The sequence below is a fragment of the Juglans microcarpa x Juglans regia genome, chromosome 8D, assembly GCF_004785595.1.
Source record: "Juglans microcarpa x Juglans regia isolate MS1-56 chromosome 8D, Jm3101_v1.0, whole genome shotgun sequence".
Taxonomy (NCBI): domain Eukaryota; kingdom Viridiplantae; phylum Streptophyta; class Magnoliopsida; order Fagales; family Juglandaceae; genus Juglans; species Juglans microcarpa x Juglans regia.
The window spans coordinates 26,435,447-26,455,402 of record NC_054608.1 but is presented as its reverse complement, the minus strand read 5'-3'; the positions used below and the strand labels follow the sequence as shown (position 1 = coordinate 26,455,402).

At 39.1% G+C, this 19,956-nt stretch overlaps 1 protein-coding gene across 1 annotated transcript; it reads left to right on the top strand.

Annotated features, from left to right (window-relative positions):
* The first annotated feature begins 4,932 nt into the window (after nucleotides 1-4,932).
* Nucleotides 4,933-14,301, top strand: LOC121242106. The gene is made up of 6 exons (XM_041140018.1): nucleotides 4,933-5,762; nucleotides 5,885-5,980; nucleotides 6,178-6,283; nucleotides 6,426-6,526; nucleotides 13,290-13,430; nucleotides 13,664-14,301. Exons 1-6 carry the CDS (start codon nucleotides 5,388-5,390, stop codon nucleotides 14,063-14,065), a joined length of 1,221 nt encoding a protein of 406 aa, XP_040995952.1. The 5' UTR covers nucleotides 4,933-5,387; the 3' UTR covers nucleotides 14,066-14,301.
* Nucleotides 14,302-19,956: the final 5,655 nt, after the last annotated feature.

The following is a 19,956-nucleotide window of genomic DNA, read 5'->3' as shown; positions in this document are numbered from 1 at the left end:
TCCATGATCAAAGACAGAAACCCAATATCAAACAACCTCAGCACAAAATACACTCATCTCCTCTAAGATAAGAAACATACTTTAAAAGACTCAATTCCAACCTAGGGAATCAAAAAGAGTGCCTAGAGACTTCTACCTAACAACCTAAACCCGAAAGCTCATCATCTACATTCTGAACAACATCTAATCTAGAGGTGACTAAACTCATTACAAACCACCATCGACTACACCAAAACATTATCAAAACTTCCTTGGTAACTCGCCCAGCTACTTCTACTCCTATAAGCTAGTATTAATACAATTAGTTCCTTCAATAGTACATCACTATTAAACCTCAAGGCAAGCCATACTGCTCAAATATTCAATCCACCAAAAGCCATTGCACAACACCCAAGGATCCTAATGCTTTATTAACCCACATACTTGATCATATTATCCATTGTTGATGCCTAAGCTTCAACTTCGAAGATCTTTTCATACACCATACATGACATCCCATCAATCTCTCTTCGAGTTAAATAACAATGTCTTTCATTCAACCAACTAGATGCTCAAACTCCAAAAGAAAGTATAGCCTAAAAAATTTAAATTCCTAGGTGACCTCAAGTCACAATTAATTCCTGAAGATAATCACAATAACTATTCCCAACCATGATTTCATTGAGTAACCCACTCGACTACACACTTCGATCAACTCACCAAAAACTCCAAGCCAAGGTCTCTTAAATTACTACTATTGTGTCGACTCCTCTTCCACACCTACCAAAACCAAAAATGCTCCAAATGTGCAAGTGATCATCATTACCTTCCATCTCCAAGAAAATTCTCGCCTGAAAAAATATTCTCATATCAGTAACTCAACTCTCATCAATCCTATTTTAATTCAGCCCTTCAACTCTGCAATTCTAAAACCTTAACCCAGATATAAATCATTTCCTGAAATCCTTAAGATCGATGATCTTAAATCTAAAACATTCGCCTTATAAAACTTGTAAATTCTAAAACCCCAAATGTTATCAAATTACTTATCGAGGTCGGCAAGATCAAAAACTTCTAATCTAAGTAATCCCTTAATTGCTTGTTGAACCTACCAACTTAAATCCCATTAACTTATTTCCTAAAAACTATGGGGCCACAAACCTTAGATGAACTTCTCATAAATCTAACATTGACATTCGTTGAACTTACAACCTCCTACCCATAGACTCACTGCATAAATTCTACAGAACCTAAAACCCCAATTATTCTAAGCAATTAAAAACTATCCCCCTCCTTAGCAGCAACTTGAGTACCTAATCCAAAGAGTTCACCCAGACCCTGATGTTCGAGCCTTGATATTAAAACAACCAATCACCAAGAGTTCAGGCCTACTATACCAATGTTTAAGCCTAACAATGGCCTTCTCAGTCGTACCATCTTCCTGTCATAACATAACCCTTAACCCGTCTTTCAATTTCGAACAAAACAAAATAAAATAAAATTCCATAAATAAAATAACATACGACAAAAAGCATAAAACCAATGAAGTAGTTCACAATGAAATAAATAAAACAATAAAATAATCCTCCATAAAATAAAACAATTAAATTAAAATGACATACAATAAAATAAATAAACAACAAAATTATTATACAATAAAATAAATAAACACCAAAATTATTATACAATAAAATAAATAAACAACAGAATTATTATACAATAAAATAAATAAAGCCAATAAAACCATACTCAACCAAAGGTAAACACTAATTAAAGAAATAAAATAAATAAATCAAATAACATCAATTAACATAAAATATAATAGCAATAAACTCATAATATAAAATAAATAACTTAACTTACACCACTTAAACAAAAATTTTATTATTTTAAAATAATAAAAATAATTTTCTGGTACTATCCTAAGGGACGTGTGGTTTTACCCAGAGCCGAACTGCTCTGATACCACCTGTGGCGCCCCCAATCCCCCTTACATAAATACACAGGGATCGAGACGCCAGGATGGTGACAACACGGTCACACATCCCAACGAAGTGCCAGTGTGTGTACATGCAACAGTGTACAAATAAAATAATGCAGCGGATAGTCAACTAAGTACCATAATTTATTTACAATCAAACATCAGTAAAGATTTAAATAGCAGTTATACAGTCATCCATAAAATATATTACAATAGTTTCAAATAAACAAACGAGTGATCCCAGATCACTCCTCAGGCAGAGCCGTCTCCTCAGGCTCGCCCTCCTCCTCCTCATCTACATCAAAATCTACGTTACCACAAAATGGTATCGCAGGTAAGTATGACCCCAAATAACAACGTAATATAAAATGCATTAAATGCAACTAACATGCATGCACATGATGAAATATGCATTTTTCCACAAGACATCATTTTCCCCGAAAATGATAATTTTCCAACACACGCCAAAATCCCATTTTGGCCCAAAATATCCGTAAAACATTTTCCCAGAAAATGATTTACTCAAAAATCCAACTCGCACTATTTTCTGGGAAAATAGTGCATTAATTCCAAATGCACCATGCATTAATTCCATATGCACCATGGCCTCCCCTATGGACCATCCGCACGTCCTGGCTTCGTAGCGGTGCTCAGTTCCGCGCCCAGCGCGTACATGGCCAAGCACCCACACTACGCAACAAGCGATGCCCAGTTCCGCTCCCAGCGCGTACGTGGCCAGACATCCTCTAGTCCCCGCCAGCAGAAGGACCACGGAGTCGGCACGAGACCATCTCGTCCAATCCCATTGTCGCCCGGCGACAATCTAGGGGACGTTACTCAGTATATTCCGCTCCCGAGTAACCAGAGGAGCTCCACCGAGTTAATGCCCCATCTCGGCTTGGGGTCGTGATACACACGCACCCAAAATCCATTCTCACATGAAAACCCAGTTTTCATAAACACATGAACATGAATGCAATAAACGAAAACCCAGTTTTCTTTACAAACATGATCATGCATGAAATAATGGTATGAACATGCACCAACACTGATCCAACATCCATCCAGAACCAATCCCAACAAATCCAATCAAAACAACTCATCAACAACCAAACCAAATAAACCAAACAACTCCAATCACAAATCCATCCGACCCCCGAACTCCTCGGACTCAGTCCGGCATGCCAAAAATACAGTGAAATGGGTTAGTGCAAAAATACATTTAAATTACGAAAGTTCTTTGGAGAAATACTTACAATGCTATAAAGCAATTTCCGAAGGATCACGAAGCTGCAAGAAGTGGAAAAACAGCTACAGAACAGTGTAAAATACACTGTGGCCGTGGGTCACAGATACCCACTTTTCAACGGAGACAAACGAAGACCCAAAAATGATAGGGTAGGGCCTAGGGAGGTCGGTGAAGCTAGTGGTGGTGGTGGTGGTTTGCCATGGGTGGCGGCGAAATGGGTGGTAGAAGACCAAAATGCCCAAATCGGAAATGTGGATGGTGGAGCTTCACCGGTAGCGGATCGGAGGTGGGGTTGGGTCCAATGGGTTGCTAAGGGGTCGAGGATGAAGTGGTAGGAAGATGGTGACCGGAGGTGGCGCTGGAACGAAAGTGACGCCGCGGCTTCCAGCCGTGCGTAGAGGCTCACGGGGCTCGAGGGAGGCTGGAATTGATGGGGGTTGGTCGCCGGCGGCAGGGGAGCGGAGGAGCCGGGCGGTGTCGACCACCGCCGGCGCATGGCGGCGGGCTGGGGGAGAGATGAATGCACGGCGAGAGAGAGAGAGTGAGAGGGAGCTGGGTCCGCGCGCGGGGAGGGGCAATAAGGAGGAAAAAAGAAGAAAAAAAGAAAAGAAAGAAAAGAAAAGAAAAGGAAAAGAAAAATAGAGGGAAAAGAAATGAGGTCCAATCCTCATAACTTGGGTCACAAAAATGATCCAACGGAAACGATTTCAAAACCTCAAGTTAAATAAAATAATTTAAACGTAATAGTAAAGTCAAATTGAAATAATTAAATACCACAGTAATTAAATAAATATTAAAAGCAATTTAAATACATAACAATAAATAAATATTAAGAAAGCACATAAAAATAATTTTCACCAAATTAAAATCATAGAAATAAACTCATTAAAAATCCAACCAATTTTAAAATAAGAGAATAAATTTTTAAATAAATAAAAATAATCCTTTAGTAAAAATATACTAAAATGCGGGGTGTTACAGTAAGAAAGCTCTCTTATGCATGCACGTTGTGGTCACCAATTACGCATAGTGGTCCCCGTATTGAGCCCAGAATCAGCTATTTTTCCTTTTGAATGCGTCGCTTTTTGGCCATGCAGGAAGAGTACGTAGGGACTGAGTTTGGGTGACTGTACATAGACTCTATTTAAAACTTGCTTAGTGATTTCTGACTAGAAACAGTCGCTTTTGAATTTTTTAGTTACTTTTTGTTTATTTTAAGAGAAGCCTCAGGGTTTACAAAGAAATTTTACAAAAGAAATTTACAATTTAACTAAATCTATTTTGCAATAAAAAAAACTTTGTAATCCAATATATCACAAAAAGGAAAAAAATTATTTTTATAGAATTTCCTTATAAACTAAGCATTTTTTTCAAATGTAACCGTTCTTTTATAAGGAGTAATTCAATGTAAACAAAGACTTTGCCTGCCAAATTGCCAATTAACAATATCAGAAACAGATAGACACCTAAACAAAGACTTAGAAAGTCGATACAAATATATAGTACTAGAAATAGATCTACTCTTAAAAAAAGACCCCAAAATCGATGTATTTATTATTCTATTAAAATCTTTGATTAATCTTTCATCAATTGATCTATTTTTTAAATATATTGTGCCATCAATATTTTTTTATGAACTTGCTTTAATTTGTAGCTCTAGCTAGCGCATCCTTTCCTCTTGCTACTCTTCCTATTATACCGCATTTGTATCTTCATCTCAGACAGAATAGATCTTCAACTTCTTGATGCCTCTACATCATCTAGTGTCTCTTTTGCAGCTCAACATCCAAGAATCTTGTGAGCTCCTTCGTTCTGGAGCCTAATCCTATAGATGAGGTGCATGCATGGCCAATGCTTGACCATCAAGCATGTGGCCATGATCTAGGCCCAACATGATTCAATAATCATTGATAGATTAAATAATCATTGTTTGGCATGTGGCCTTGCCATAGTTTTCTTCCTTTGTTTTGTTTTTCTGGTTAGACGATGATCAGTCAGGAATCTGGATCGGAATTAGAAAAAGCACGAGTACCCTCGTACTCACGAATTCTTTTCTATAAATATGCGAGACCATATATTGAACAACGTACACACATGCAAGCCAGCTTTCTCGCTCTTCTTCCTCCCCCAACCTTACGACTTTGATCTAAAGTCTCTCGTTGTTTTATTTTCAAAACTATGGCCACTGATAAGATGCTGTTACTTAATCTGAAAGCATACCCTCACGGCCAACTCCCTTCTAAATTTCATCCCCGTTTTTCGGTTCCGACGGTCATGATAAACAGACCAAGCTACTGCACAACGTACAAACGCCAACTTATACTTACCTGTCCTTCTTCCTCGAACGTCACTCGATTTGTAATAGCCAATACTGTGGCCGCCAGCAGTGAGATGCTGCTTTCTACAGCAGAGCAACCCATTTATGAGGGTGGGAGCGGCGTGTTAACCCCTTTTCATGCTGACCAAACTACTCTTGATGCCGGCTCTAGTCTTTTGTTTGTCGTCGAAAACATTCTTAACCAAGCAGCCCATATGGCTGATACCGCTTTGCTGGTATATGTGTTATCCTTTATACATATTACTTCCTAAGATTTTTTGTGTTCTATTTGATCATCTTTTAATTCGTTTCCAAATTTCTTCCTATAAATGAGTAATTACAACTTCCGATCCTGCAGGGTACTCAGGATTATTTGGAGAAGCTGGATGAAAAGGTGTCGAAAGCTAACTTCAGTCCCCGCCTATTGTGTACAATCAAGCAATTTTTCTCCATGGTAATTCCAATAATACGCGATTTGCCCTTTTTGACACGAACAAAATCTTGCAGAATACCACGCATTTTAACTCTTCTTTTGTTTTTTGTTTTCCAACTAGCTTCCCAATATTATTTATGGGATGGATCGGGATTGTAACATGAAGTACTTGATCCTGTTATTGTTTAGTAATTAGTACATTAATGGCAATTTTCCAGGATAAGGAGATCGTTTTATCGGAACTATTGGTCATGGCTCAAAAAATCAACGTCACCCTCAACTTGCAAGAGATGCAGAAAGTTATACTCTGCAATAAACAAATAGGTTCGCCACGGGTTTTATTCCATTCACAAGGCAATTATATATATATATATATATATATATATATATATTTATATTATATGTGACTTCAAAATGGGCAGCATTTATAATATTGCTTGACAAAAGATATCGTTGTTCACTGCAGAAACACACAAGGAAATTGTGAAATCTTTCACCGGAATGATTTTTGCTAAGGATAATGATCTGCAGCCTCATACCGAGTCCGACGGTTCTACGAACAAAATGGTTAGCTTTTATAGCAAACCACAGTATAATTAAACAGTTTTTCTGCAACAACGAACAAATTACAGCAATTCCTGTTTAATTACTAATCATTAGATATTTTCTGTTTAAAATCTGTTGAATGTCTCCATTTTGCACCATTTAGAAATGTTGTAGACGTGTAGATCGTATATGGTTTGAATAAAAAAGAAAAAGCATCAAGTGGGAGAGTAATACGACATTTAATGCTAATTTTAATGTTATACAAAATATTTAGAAGGAAACAATAAATGTTGTTGGACCAACTCATATGTCACTCTCTCGAACTTAGTGTCGCCACAACTTCATGCAACAACTCTTTTTTTTTTTTTTTTGAGGACTTCATGCAAGAACGCGAAGAGACCGTAATGATCCACCAAGTCTATTTGCAGTGGATCGTGCTACAGTCACTAGGCCTGTGCAAGAAACTGATTGACCCGGCCTGTCCATGAAATTCGACCCGACCCGACCCGACCCCACCCGATAAATCGGTTTTAACTAATGTTCGGGTTCGACCCGTACAACCCGGCGACCCCCCTCTTTAAAAACTCAAGCCCACATTTTTATCTTCTACAGATGAAACTCTAGGCATGTAACGCCCCGTCCTCGAGGGTCTGGAGAGTTAACTCATGTCACTTTAAAATCATTTTTCTTCCACATAGTACATACTCTAATTTTTCTCTATCGCACAAAATACTCATATATTTACATCACTTACTCTAGAAAAAGTGTTCTAAGACAATACAAAGTCTTAATATAAACATCAATCTCCCAACAAATCACAACATCAGAACCCAACAAGCTTACTGAATGAAAACTTTCAATACCCATATAAATCTTCTATGCTTAAACCATCATTCTAACTCTTGTCACCCATGCTCCATATCCTTGATCCTCAACTGAAACATTCAAATCATCTGAAAAAGATGGTGGAGATAAGGGGTGAGTTATCAACAACTCAGTAAGCAGAGAACATATACTAGTATGTAAACATGAGCCTTTTCAGAAAGTTCAGTATGCAGAAACAAAGACATTTTATTTTTATATGCAGATCTCATAAAAACATGTTATCAGAAACTCAAATCGACTTTTCAATCTTTTCATACTCAAAATCAACAATTCAATTTCATATTCAAAAACACTTTGGCATAACATAACTGAACATTTTCATCTTATCATATCATATCATATACCATGTTTAACCCCCGTGGTAGGGTTGTGCTATCCCCGGTGGCCAAACCAGGCAGTATCATGTGGTGAACTTCCCCTTTTTCAATCTCGGAGCCCCGAGTGTGCACACAGGAAAGAACACGTAAAAAGACCACTTTGTTTCCAAAGTGGGTGCACTCATATCATATCATGGTGGTACCAACCATATCACGTGAACAGTATCATCATATCAGAACCATATTCAGAACAGATAAGTATGCCAAAGTTTTATCATATCCATATCATATCAAAACACGTGCGAAACATATTCATATCATTTCTATTTGATCAAAAACAGATCCAAATCATTTCATATCACATGCATAAAAATTTCAATAATATCATATTCGCTCTTTTGCATATTTCAGAAACATGTCAAATATTGCTCATGTCTACACATTTCATGTCAAAAACATTTCTTTCCTCTTTCATACGTATCTCATGAGGGAATGCAAAACATATACTAAGGTTGTTTTTCACTTTTTCTTTTTAAAACAACATGCACATTTTTACAAACCAACCTCAGTTCATTTCTTTTTTTTTTTTTGTGCAAATCTAGCATAGGAACCCCGCTTACCTGGACGACTTAACTTTTCCAAAATTTTCCTCAAAAATGTCGAGCCGACTATAGATCGTCACCTATAAAAATAATGACGTAATTTCCGTAAGTTTCCAATCAATCACGTATTTCGATATTTAAGCCTAAACTTCAGAAATAACCTATTTTAATTCCTCAAAACTTAAAACCCTCGTAATTCCAAAAATATGTCATCACTTTCTAAAATCATCAATATCCGCCATAACCCACGTCATACACGAAACACCAATATTTAAACCCGAATAGCCAACAATTCTCATAGTCTAAACCAATCATACTAACAACTCCATCACCCAATCCAATCAACCATGTTACTCCTCGGACTCAATCCGGCAAAACCAATCAGCAATTAAATACAGTGTAATGTGCTAGTGCAAAAAAATACATTAAATTCACAAGAATTCTTAGAAAAATACTTACAGTACTATATAATAATTTCTGGAGGATTACGGAGGCGCAAGAAGTGGAAAAACAGCTGCAGAACAGTGCAAAATACACTGTGGCCGTGGGTCACAGATACCCACTTTTCAAAGGATGCAAACGAAGGCCAAAGATTGATAGGGTAGGGCCTAGGGATGTCGGTGAAACTAGTGGTGGTGGTGGTTGGCCGTGGGTGGCAGCGCAAAGGGTGGTTGAAGTGCAAAAATACCCAAAACGGAAATGGAGTTGGATGTGCTTCACCGGTGACGGATCGGAGGTGGGGTTGGGTCCAATGGGTTGCTTGGAAGTCGAGGATGATGTGGTGAAGAAATGGCGGCCAATGGTGGTGCGACGGCGGCGCTGGAGTGAAGAGAAGGCCGCGGCTTCGTGTGGCGCGTGGAGGCTAACGGCGGTGCCGGGGAGGCTGAGATCGGAGGGGGAAGGTCGCCGGTGGGTGGGGGAGCTGCTGGGCTGGGCGGTGCAAGTCACGGCGGAGCGGTGGCGTTGGGCTGGGCGGACGAACAAATGCACGGGGGAGAGGGAGGGGCTGGGTCGTGCGGGAGGGGAAAGAAGAAGAATAAAGAAAAGAAAGGAAGAAAAGAAAAAGGAAGGAAAAAGAAAAGAGGAAAGAGGAAAAGTAGGGAAAGAAATGAGGTCCAATCCTCATAACTTAAGTCACAAAAATGATCCAACGGAAACGATTTTAAAATAGCAAGTGAAATAAAATAATTCAAACCCAGTGATTAAAAAGAAAATAAATAATTAAACCCAACAACAAGTTAATTTAATTCGAGAAGAAATTTAAATACATAACAATAATTAATTTAAAGAAAGCACTTCAAAAAATAATTTTCGTAAACTAAAAATCATAAAAATAGCCTAATTAAAAATCCAATAATTTTAAAACAAGAGAATAAATTCTGAATCAATAAAAATAATTTCTTCATTAAAATACACTAAAATATGGGGTGTTACAAGGCACTTCTCTTCCTCACGATACCATTCACCATCGCCTCTGTTCCCCTTCACGGTTTCGACAGCACACGGTATTTCCTTTACCACTCTCTTTGATTCTCTCCGTCCATGTCTCTACCCATTTCACCTTTCTCTCATTTCGCAGACTCCAACCGTTTGAATAAGTGCGGAATCACCGGCGTGAAGAGGATGGAACCCTGGCTAGAGCTTTAGATCTGGGCAAAGAAGTTGTTGATGCGATTCTAGAATAAGGGGATAAACACTCGGCAACTGGTAAGAAAGTATAGGGATGTTCTGGTCGAAGATCCCATGTGCCGCCGTTCAAAAACCAGAGGGGTATTTTGGTCGAAGACCCCGTGTGCTGTCGAAACCGTGAAGCTCTACAACAGATCTCCATCCCGCCGGTCCTTCTCGATCTCTCTCTCTATCTCTCTCTCTGTGTGCTGCTTTTCTTTGTTGCTTTCCTCCGCAACTCTAGGTGAAGTATTCCACAAAATCCGACAGGAATCACCAGCGTGAAGAGGTGGTGTTGTAGGGTTCAGCAACCAGTTATAATTGGCTTGGGCGTGTACCCGGTAAGGAGGAGAGAGAGAGAGAGAGATTTAAAAAAAATAAAATAAAATAAACACACACACACACACAACAACAAGAAGAAGACGGGTTGAATCTTCGGGTCGGGTCGGGTCAGTCTGACACACTTAGAAACACGAGTAGGATCGGATCGAGCTCAAATGTTGAATGTAACACCCCGTATTTTAGTGTATTTTTACTGAAGGATTATTTTTGATTGTTCAAAAATTTATCCTCTTATTTTAAAATTGGTTGGATTTTTAGTAAGTTTATTTCTATGATTTTAATTTGGTGAAAATTATTTTTATGTGCTTTCCAAATATTTATTTATTGTTATGCATTTAAATTGCTTTTAATATTTAAATTAATTACTGTGGGATTTAATTATTTCAATTTGACTTTACCATTACGTTTAAATTATTTTATTGAACTTATGGTTTTAAAATCATCTCCGTTGGATCATTTTTGTGACCCAAGTTATGAGGATTGGACCTCATTTCTTTTCCCTCCATTTTTCTTTCCTCTCATTTTCTTTTCTTTCTTTTCTTTTTTCTTCATTATTTTCCTTCTCTCCCGCGCACGACCCAACCTCTCCCTCTCTCTCGTGCGTCCGTCGGCTTCAACGCCAGCGGTGGCCTTCACCGCCCACCCCATTGTGTTCCCCTGCCGCCGGCGACCTCACCCCACCAACCTCACCACCATCCGCGCCGCCGTTAACCACCACCAGCTCTTCAAAGCCGCAGGCCACTTTCACGCCAGCGCTGCCGTGAGCCAGCGGTGGCCTTCACCGCCCACCCCATTGCGTTCCCCTGCCGTCGGCGACCTCACCCCACTAACCTCACCTCCATTCGCGCCGTCGTTAACCACCAGTAGCCCTTCAAGCCGCAGCGTCACTTTCGTTCCAGCGCCGCCGTCGCGCCACCTCCGGCCACCATCTTCACACCACATCATTCTCGACCTCTAGGCAACCCATTGGACCCAACCCCAGCTCCGATCCGCCACCGGTGAAGCTCCACCATCTACATTTCCGATTTGGGTATTTTGGTCTTCTACCGCCCATTCCGCCGCCACCCACGGCAAACCACCACCACCATTGGCTTCACCGACCTCCCTAGGCCCTACCCTATCAATCTTGGGTCTTCGTTTGCCTCCGTTTGAAAGTTGGTATTTGTGACCCACGGCCACAGTGTATTTTACACTGTGGTGTTGCTCAAACGTCGCCTTTTTCAACTTCGTGATCCTTCGGAAATTGTTATATTGCACTGTAAGTATTTCTCCAACGAACTTTCGTAATTGAAATGTATTTTTGCACTAACATATTATACTGTATTGTTTGACATGCCGGACTGAGTCCGAGGAGTTCGGGGGTCGGATGGAATTGTGATTGGAGTTGTTTGGTTGCTTGATTGAATTGGTTATTAGTTGTTGATTGTTATGGATCAGTGTTGGTGCATGTACATATCAATATTTCATGCATGATCATGTTTGTAAAGAAAACTGGGTTTTCGTGTATTGCATTCATGTACATGTGTGATTTGGAAAAGTTATGATTTCATGTGTGAGAAATTGGATTTGTTTGGATTGATTGATTTGAGAAAAAAGGGAAAGGAACTGTAGGGACGGTGGTAGAGTCCCGCCTGTGATTCCCGCCTACGGTGCACGCGGTAGGGATGGTGGTAAGCAGGGATGGTGGTAAAGTCCCGCCTGTGAGTCCCGCCTACAGTGTCCGATAAATGGTTGGGTTCTGCGTAAACCATTTTCTGGAAAAGTATTTTACGGATATTTTGGCGTGTGTTGAAATTAATCGTTTTCGAGAGGAATGATGTTTTGAGAGAAATGTATATTCTTTTTATGCATGCATGTTGGTCGCATTTAATGCATTTATATTACGTGGTTATTTGGGTTATACTTACCTGCGGTACCGTTTTATGGTATCGCAGATTTTGATGCAGATGAGGATGATGAGTCTTAGGCTTTGGCTCCGTTGGGAGAGCGATCTGGGATTGCTCTCATGCATTGATATTTATTATCCTAATCTTTTATGTATTTACCTTTTGTAAAATATTTGGGATGACTGTATAACTTTTTAAAGATAAATTATTTTGGACACCTGTATTTAAATTTCTGGTACTTAGTTGACTTATTTATATTATCCGCTGCGACTTTTATTGTGCACCTTTGCATGTTACACACACACTTGAGCACATTTCGTTGGGATGCGTAACCGTGTTGTCACCATCCTGACGTCACGATTCCCTTATTTTTGTACGTGGGAGTCGAGGCGTCACATTGAACGGGTTGTTCGAGTTGCAGCCCTAATAGTCACCGTTCCCATTTCCCGCTGGGAGCTAGCTACCGTTAGTTAGAGTTTTTTTTTTTTTTTTTTACACATATTTTTTAAGACTTTTTAAAAAAATAAAAAAATTATAATATTATTAAAAAATATTTCTTTAATCAGTAATAAAAATAAAAAATAAAAAACTACAGTTGTAAAATGAAACGGTAAAATAGAGCGGAGAGAATAGTATTATTTGCAAGTATGTTTTTTGATACACCCAACACATCATTAAATTAGATCCCACAGTATTAATAAAAAAAATATAAGCGTTTTACCTTTTTTATGACCATAAATGAATCAATAAGCTGACGATTAAATTAATTAGATCCCACATCATTAAACACGTTTTAACTTTTTGATCAATTACATCATGTATATTTGTCAAAGTTAGTTTGTAATAATTATCTTAAGCATGACAATTAACAAACTTCCTCAGTTTGTAATTAGTTTAATTAATTACTTTATTTTGTGAGAACTGTTTATCAATTATATGTATATTTGTCAAAATTATTTTAATTTACAATTCCCTTTTTTGAAACTACGTACGGTACGTACTTAATTACTAATTATGTCATGTTAATGTACGTACAATTGACTTGATGACTTTTATTATTATAATTCTATAACATGACAAACAGCTTAGCATGGCAACGGCAAATGATCCACTTGGGGATCAGGTGGAACACCCAAATGTGTTCGCTTTAAGTAGTACCTCGGATCAAAACCCTGCATTTCGTCCGCAGCCAAGGGCGGCACCCTTACTTGCAAAAGTACCGGCGGTATAGTTATTTAATTCTCCAACTCTAAATGCGCGCATGCTTGTGCATACATTAAATGTACAACGGATGCATGTCTTAATTGGTAACAAATACACAAGACACACGTACACCAGATTAACATATTCATGCATCTGAGTTTCAAAGCAAAATTAATAATTCACAGTCGCCAATATGCATCCAACTTTCATGTGAAATTATTTGAGCATTGACACATGATTTGTTCATGAATTCAGAAAAGCGTGTACACTTTCTACTACGCAAGCATGAACGTAGCATGGCTCGACGAATTTTACAAGAAAGCTACTGTTGTGGCTAATGATCCGTTCATAAAGGACAGCAAAAGCCTTACCATAAAATTTTGCAGGATTGGAGACCACTGGATAGAGAAGCAGGTACAAGTTTTGTCGAAACAAAAGGGCTGGGACAAGGTATGCCCAAAGTTTTTGCATAACGATCAGTACTCTAGCCATACTGGACACTTTGCGCTGCTCAAAAACAACTCTGATGTGGTTCTTCAAGGTCGTGGCACAAAGATTCTGAAAGCCTTAGGGGACTTTCAAGAACAATGGAGGAAGAACTTGCCATCTCGTAACTTCGAAAAAAGTCTCGTGGACCACTATAATAAGCTCCCTTAAGCTAATATATTGTATGTGTAACGCTCCAATAAATTAAGCACATGCATACATATATGCATCTTGATCGATTACGATGGTAATCTGATTTTAATATTTTGAAAAGTATTTCAAATATGTAGTAATGGTTTAGTGTTTGTGTTGTAATAACAGGGGAAGCCTCGCGCATCCTCTTAACGCACGAAACTTTGCTAGCAAGCACGCTGATTTAATTAGTTTCGAATAATTTTACTCTTTAACTCACGTTTCAAGCTAAAATAAAAGTGCTCAAGTTGATTGATTCTGAGTTCCATCCTACTTATTAAGGAGGTCATAGGATTCAAATGTGAATTATTGGCAGAAGAAAACATAGCGCAACGAGACCTGATGATATTGAGACAACTTCCAACCTAAATTCAAAGGATTTCAGCAGGGTTTCGAGTCCCACCTTAGCAACACTTTGTCGTGCACGTTATACTCTTTTTCTTTCCCCAAGCAAAGGGTTTCTTGTCCTGTACATACACATGCATGTGTCCAACCCAAATGAATATAAAGTCCACTTTAGTAATGTAACCTATTAATAAGTGTATTAAAGTCCATCATGTAGCACCGCAGAAGGCTAACAAAAATGCAAGCTGTATGATTCAGGAAAAAGCTGAAAGGTACGTATGATAATTGGGCCCAAGAGGAGACAGTAAATCAAATAGACTCTCCAAGTTGAATAAAAAAAAAAAAAAAAAAAAACTTCGTCCTCTGCCCCTCACCTTTCACCGCTCCTCATCCTTTTCTTCTCTCACTCCCGTTGGGTCTAGACATCATTTTAATTCACTTTGTTTTCATTAGTTTTGCTTTTCTTCTGATGGTTGAAGATGATCTATTGCTTTTAGGCGGCCTCCACCGTGCTACACGCGTCTCACCATTGTCTTCCTCAACTGTCAACCTACCATCTCCGACCATGTGTGCTCTAATCCAAGTCAAGCATGAGCCTGGCTCACATATCGTTCAAGGTGTGCATACAGGAACCTTACATGCCTACCCAGCTCCGTCTTTCCTATAGCCAAACGCGTCTCATCACTCCTGATCAGTTCCTCGACCACGTACCAATCAACCATTCTTGCTAGGAAGGTCACAATCTCATATTTTCCCATGACGACTTTTTAACAAATAGTTAGCATCATTCTAATGCCCCGTTCCAGTCCGGAGAATTAGCTCATGTCACCTAAAATCATCTCCAATAACACATTTAAAATAACTCAGAGTCTCCATATATAAAATATTAACTTATTGGTTCAACACAAATATCCATTTTCCTCCAGAAGGACACAAAAGAAGTACCTTAATAACATACATTAAAATCTCCACAAAGACTTGAAAATATCCATGACTCAGAATATCAAATAGCATAAAATAATAAATCTACTAAATAAAACTCTTCAATAATTATTTGTATCATTTGACACTTATTCCTCTACGACCATCAAACCTTATAACACATCCTACTTTTGACTTCCAGCTAAAGCATTATAATCATCTGAAAAATATTATGTAGATAAGGGATGAATTATCTACAACTTAGTAAGCAAAAAACATACACTAGTATGTAAACATAAATATTTATAAAGTTTAGAATGCAGAACAAAATATTTTTATTTTCAAAATACAGAATCAGAACATGTTATTAGAAATATCAAAGCAAAAGTTCAAAAATATTTTTATTCAAAATTGATTTGGCACAGCATAACTGAAACATCACATTAGAATAAAATCCATGTTTAACTCCCGTGGTAGGGTTGTGCAAAACCCGACGACCAGCTGAGTAGAAACATAATGTGTATCTTTTCCTTATTATTATCGGAGTCTCGAGTGTGTACACAGGAAAGACCACTCGGCCACCTTATTTTCAAAGTAGGTTCATCGAAAACAGAAATGTTGTAATAACCCAAACAGAGACCACAGTTTTACACTCGTGGTAAGGTCAGAACAGAATAGAATCAAATCACAAAAATATAATTTATACACAAATTATCATATTCGCTCTCTTTTGCACAGTTTAGAAACAAAATGTCAAAATAGCTCATGTCTACACCAGTCATGTCAGAAAATACTTTATTCTTATATAAAATTTCATGAGTAATGCCGAACAAATAGTTGAAGTTATTTTAGATCTCTTTTCATAACATCCAAAATTGGCCTTAGTTTATTTCTTTGATGCAAAGTTTAGTATAGGAATCCGCTTATCCGGATTTCTTAACTTTCTGAATTTCTACAATAGTGCTAAACAATAGCTGAATTTCAACAAAAATATTTGAAATAAACACAAACTCGAGCTAGCCTGTGTGTTACACTCATCGAGCTAAAGAGTCAATTATCATAATTATATCACAAATGCCAATTTAAATCCAATATAATTTACAAATATAGCATAAGGCAGTTATAGGAAAAGTAAAATACATGTCAATATTATCATGATAGTTGATGAAATAAAACTACCTAAACCAAGACTAGCATGAGCATTGATCTTAGCTACATATAATACGCTTTGGTTACCCTAGGAATGTTTTCCCTCCATTCTTGTTGGCTATTTTTTCAGTAATTCTAATGGCATCTTTTCAAGTACATTAATGTTGAGGGTGCCAGGTAGCTCTTTGGCTTCACATCGCTTTGTGGATTACATTCCCAGAATTAAATGTATCTCATACTTCTTTCTTCTGTCACGGGATGTGGGAGATCAACCGTTGCCTTTTCCCTACATTAATACGATCAGGGTTAGAGTTCCATTTCCTTTCATCAAACTGTAGCTCTCTTGCCATCCCTGTTCTTCCAACTTCTTCCTTTGTTTATTCTCCTATCCTTCTTTACTACCTTCTACTTCAATGTCGATGGCTTCTGAGAAATTCACTCAACCCAGGGCTTCCAGTGGGGGTGATACCGATGCTAGGCCATCTTTCGGTGGCAAAAATTGGCATTCCAATGCCTATGTGGCGATGCTGGCTTCATTGACCCTCACTTACTAGGTGCCAAAATTGGTGCTATCTGGTGGCGCGCTCTGCTGGAATCGGACTAGGACAACGTCGACCTTACTCACAAGGTCCTACAGTAGAAGGGGAACATATGTGGCTTCAAGGCGATACATGCCCTTGTTAACCTAGAGCCGAGGCATTGCAAGGTGAAGGTCTGGTTTATGAAGTTCTTCTTTGTGTTTGGCCATGGGTAGGAGTTCTCAGTGGGTCAGGTAAGTCATCGCGAGTTCCCTATCCAGAAAAATTGGGAAAAGGTTCTGGAGGATAATGTGGTGCGCTCGATGGCTACCTCTAACTAGGCGCAGATACTCTGTCGTGTACGTTAATACTCTTTTTATTTCCCCAAGCAAATGGTTTCTTGTCCTGGACATACACATGCATGTGCCCAACCCAAATGAATATAAAGTCCACTTTAATCATGTAACCTATTAATAAGTGTATTAAAGCCCATCATGTAGCACTGCATAAGGCTAACAAAAATGCAAGTATGATTCAGGAAAAAGGTGAAAGTACGTATGGTAATCGGGCCCAAGAGGAGAAAGTTCATAAAACATACTCTCCAAGTAAAAACAAAAAAAGTCCTCCCTCACCGCACGGCAACCCATCTGAGCAATGGGAGGTTACTTTCACCACTCCTCATCCTTTTCTTGTCTCTCTCCCGTTGGGTCTAGGCATCAATTTAATTCATTGTGCTCTAATCCAAGTCAAGCATTAGCCTAGCTCACATATCATTCAAGGTGTGCATACATGAACCTTACATGCCTGCCAACCTCTGTCTTTCCTATAGCCAAACGCATCTCATCATCCCTGAGTTTCTCGTCCACGTACCAATCTACCTCTTACCATTATCTCTACTTCATTTCAACTAATGTGTGAGCATTACGCACCGGTCAAATAACCATATTTGATACTTGCGTAGTTGCCAAATTAATCCAGTCCATCTAATGTATATGCTAGCTCTATTTAACTTTAACGCCCACAAACCATTCTTGCTAGGAAGGTCACAATCTCATATTTTTCCACGATGACTTTTTAAGAAATAGTTAGACTGACCGAGGAAAAGAGTCAATTATCATAATTATATCACCAACGCCAATTTAAATCCAATATAATTTACAAATATAACAGAAGGCGGTTATAGGAAAAGTAAAATACATGATAGTTGATGAAATAAAACTACCTAAACCAAGACTAGCATGAGCATTGATCTTAACTACATATAATACGTAAATGGCGAGCGCAAAGCTCGAACATGGCGAGAGATGAACTTGATTGTGTAAATGGCAAGCGTGGAGCTTGACTGTGGTAGGAGGTGTACTCGACCGCATAAGATGAACACAAGGGTGGTCGGTCAATCAAGTGACTTGCATGTCTACTCAAGTGCTTGTGGGAGGCTGGGGGGTCCCAAATCTTTCCCGCCCATTAACTTGTTATGAAAATGGGGGTAAGCCAGCAGTTGAAAGACTAGACTTACCTCTTTGGCATGATGGAGATGAAGTAGTTCATAAGACAAGACTCACATGTTGTTGTCGAAAAGCATATATTCATCAGACGCTTTTGTTTTCAATTTTATTGACTTATTTTTCCCTTCCAATACTAGCCGCTATTAATGTTTCCTTAGTGTTGGAGTTTGTATTTGGTAACCCAAGCAAAGTGGTTAGGGAGCCCCTCGTTCCCATGCATCCACCTTAAATGGTTTCCCGAAGGTATCCTGTGCAAGACAGGTATGGAGTTTGGAGGCTTGTTCTCGAAAGAGTCCCGCTGACAATGGTTATGGCATGAGTGTGTACACCCAGCATTCGTTGGTCGTGATGTTGTCCCATTCTTCTCTTTGTCTGCCCTCGTAAACTGAGGGAAGGGATGAGGCAAGCCCACAAAGACACGATGTTTGGCTCCCCCTATCTTCTAGCGACCTTGTAGACTGAGGCAAGGGATGAGGCAAGCCTATGGAGACACGCTGCTTAGGTCCCCTAGTATTCTCACCGACCTCGTAGACCGAGACAAGGGATGAGGTAAGCCCGTGGAGACAGGGTGCTTGGATCCCATGGTCTTCTCGCCGACCTCATAAACTGAGGCAAGGGATGAGCATGGGAGACCCCAAAAATTAGGGTGTGTTAATTTATTTATTATTATTATTATTTATTATTTATTTTATTTTATTATTCTCTTGGGGCCCAATGGGTTATTGTGGGTCAGAAGGGCTTGTTTTATTTGTGCAATAATGGACTATTGGGGCCCAGCTCGTGTGCAAGTGGGAGCCCAGCCCCTCCACCCAAGAATGATGTCGTTTTGGCCTTAAGATAGAAGCTTTGTTTCTTTCCCCCCGGCACCACACCCTTCTTTCTTTCCTTCATTTTTTTTCTTTTCTTATTCTTCTTCCTTCCTCTCTTGAAAGCTAGGTTTTCATGTATTGGTGATATCATGTGAGTGCATGCGTAACACGACCCCAAGCCGAGATGGGGCATTATCTTGATGGAGCTCCTCTGATCACTCAAGAGCTTAATAAACTAAGTGACGTCCCTTAGGTTGTTGTCGGGCAACAACGGGCTCAAACGAGACGGTAATGCTCTCGTGCTGACTTCGTGGCCCCTCTGTTGGCGGGGGCTAGAGGTTGCTTGGTCACGTTACGTGCTGGGTGCGGAGTTGGCCAATGCTCATAACAAAGTCACATGCACGGTCATTACCCGTGGTGTGACGAAGAGAGCCAGGTTGTGCACATGGTTCATAGGGGAGACCATGGTGTATGCATAATAAATGGTTGTATTTTTGGCCAAAGGTTGTTTTAGCATGAGTGTGTTGTTTAAATGTTTCATTTTGGGAAAGGGTGGATGAAATGATATTGTGGTCTTTGTTTGTACGGTTGTCTTACTTTGTTGGTTGTATAAATCCATGTTT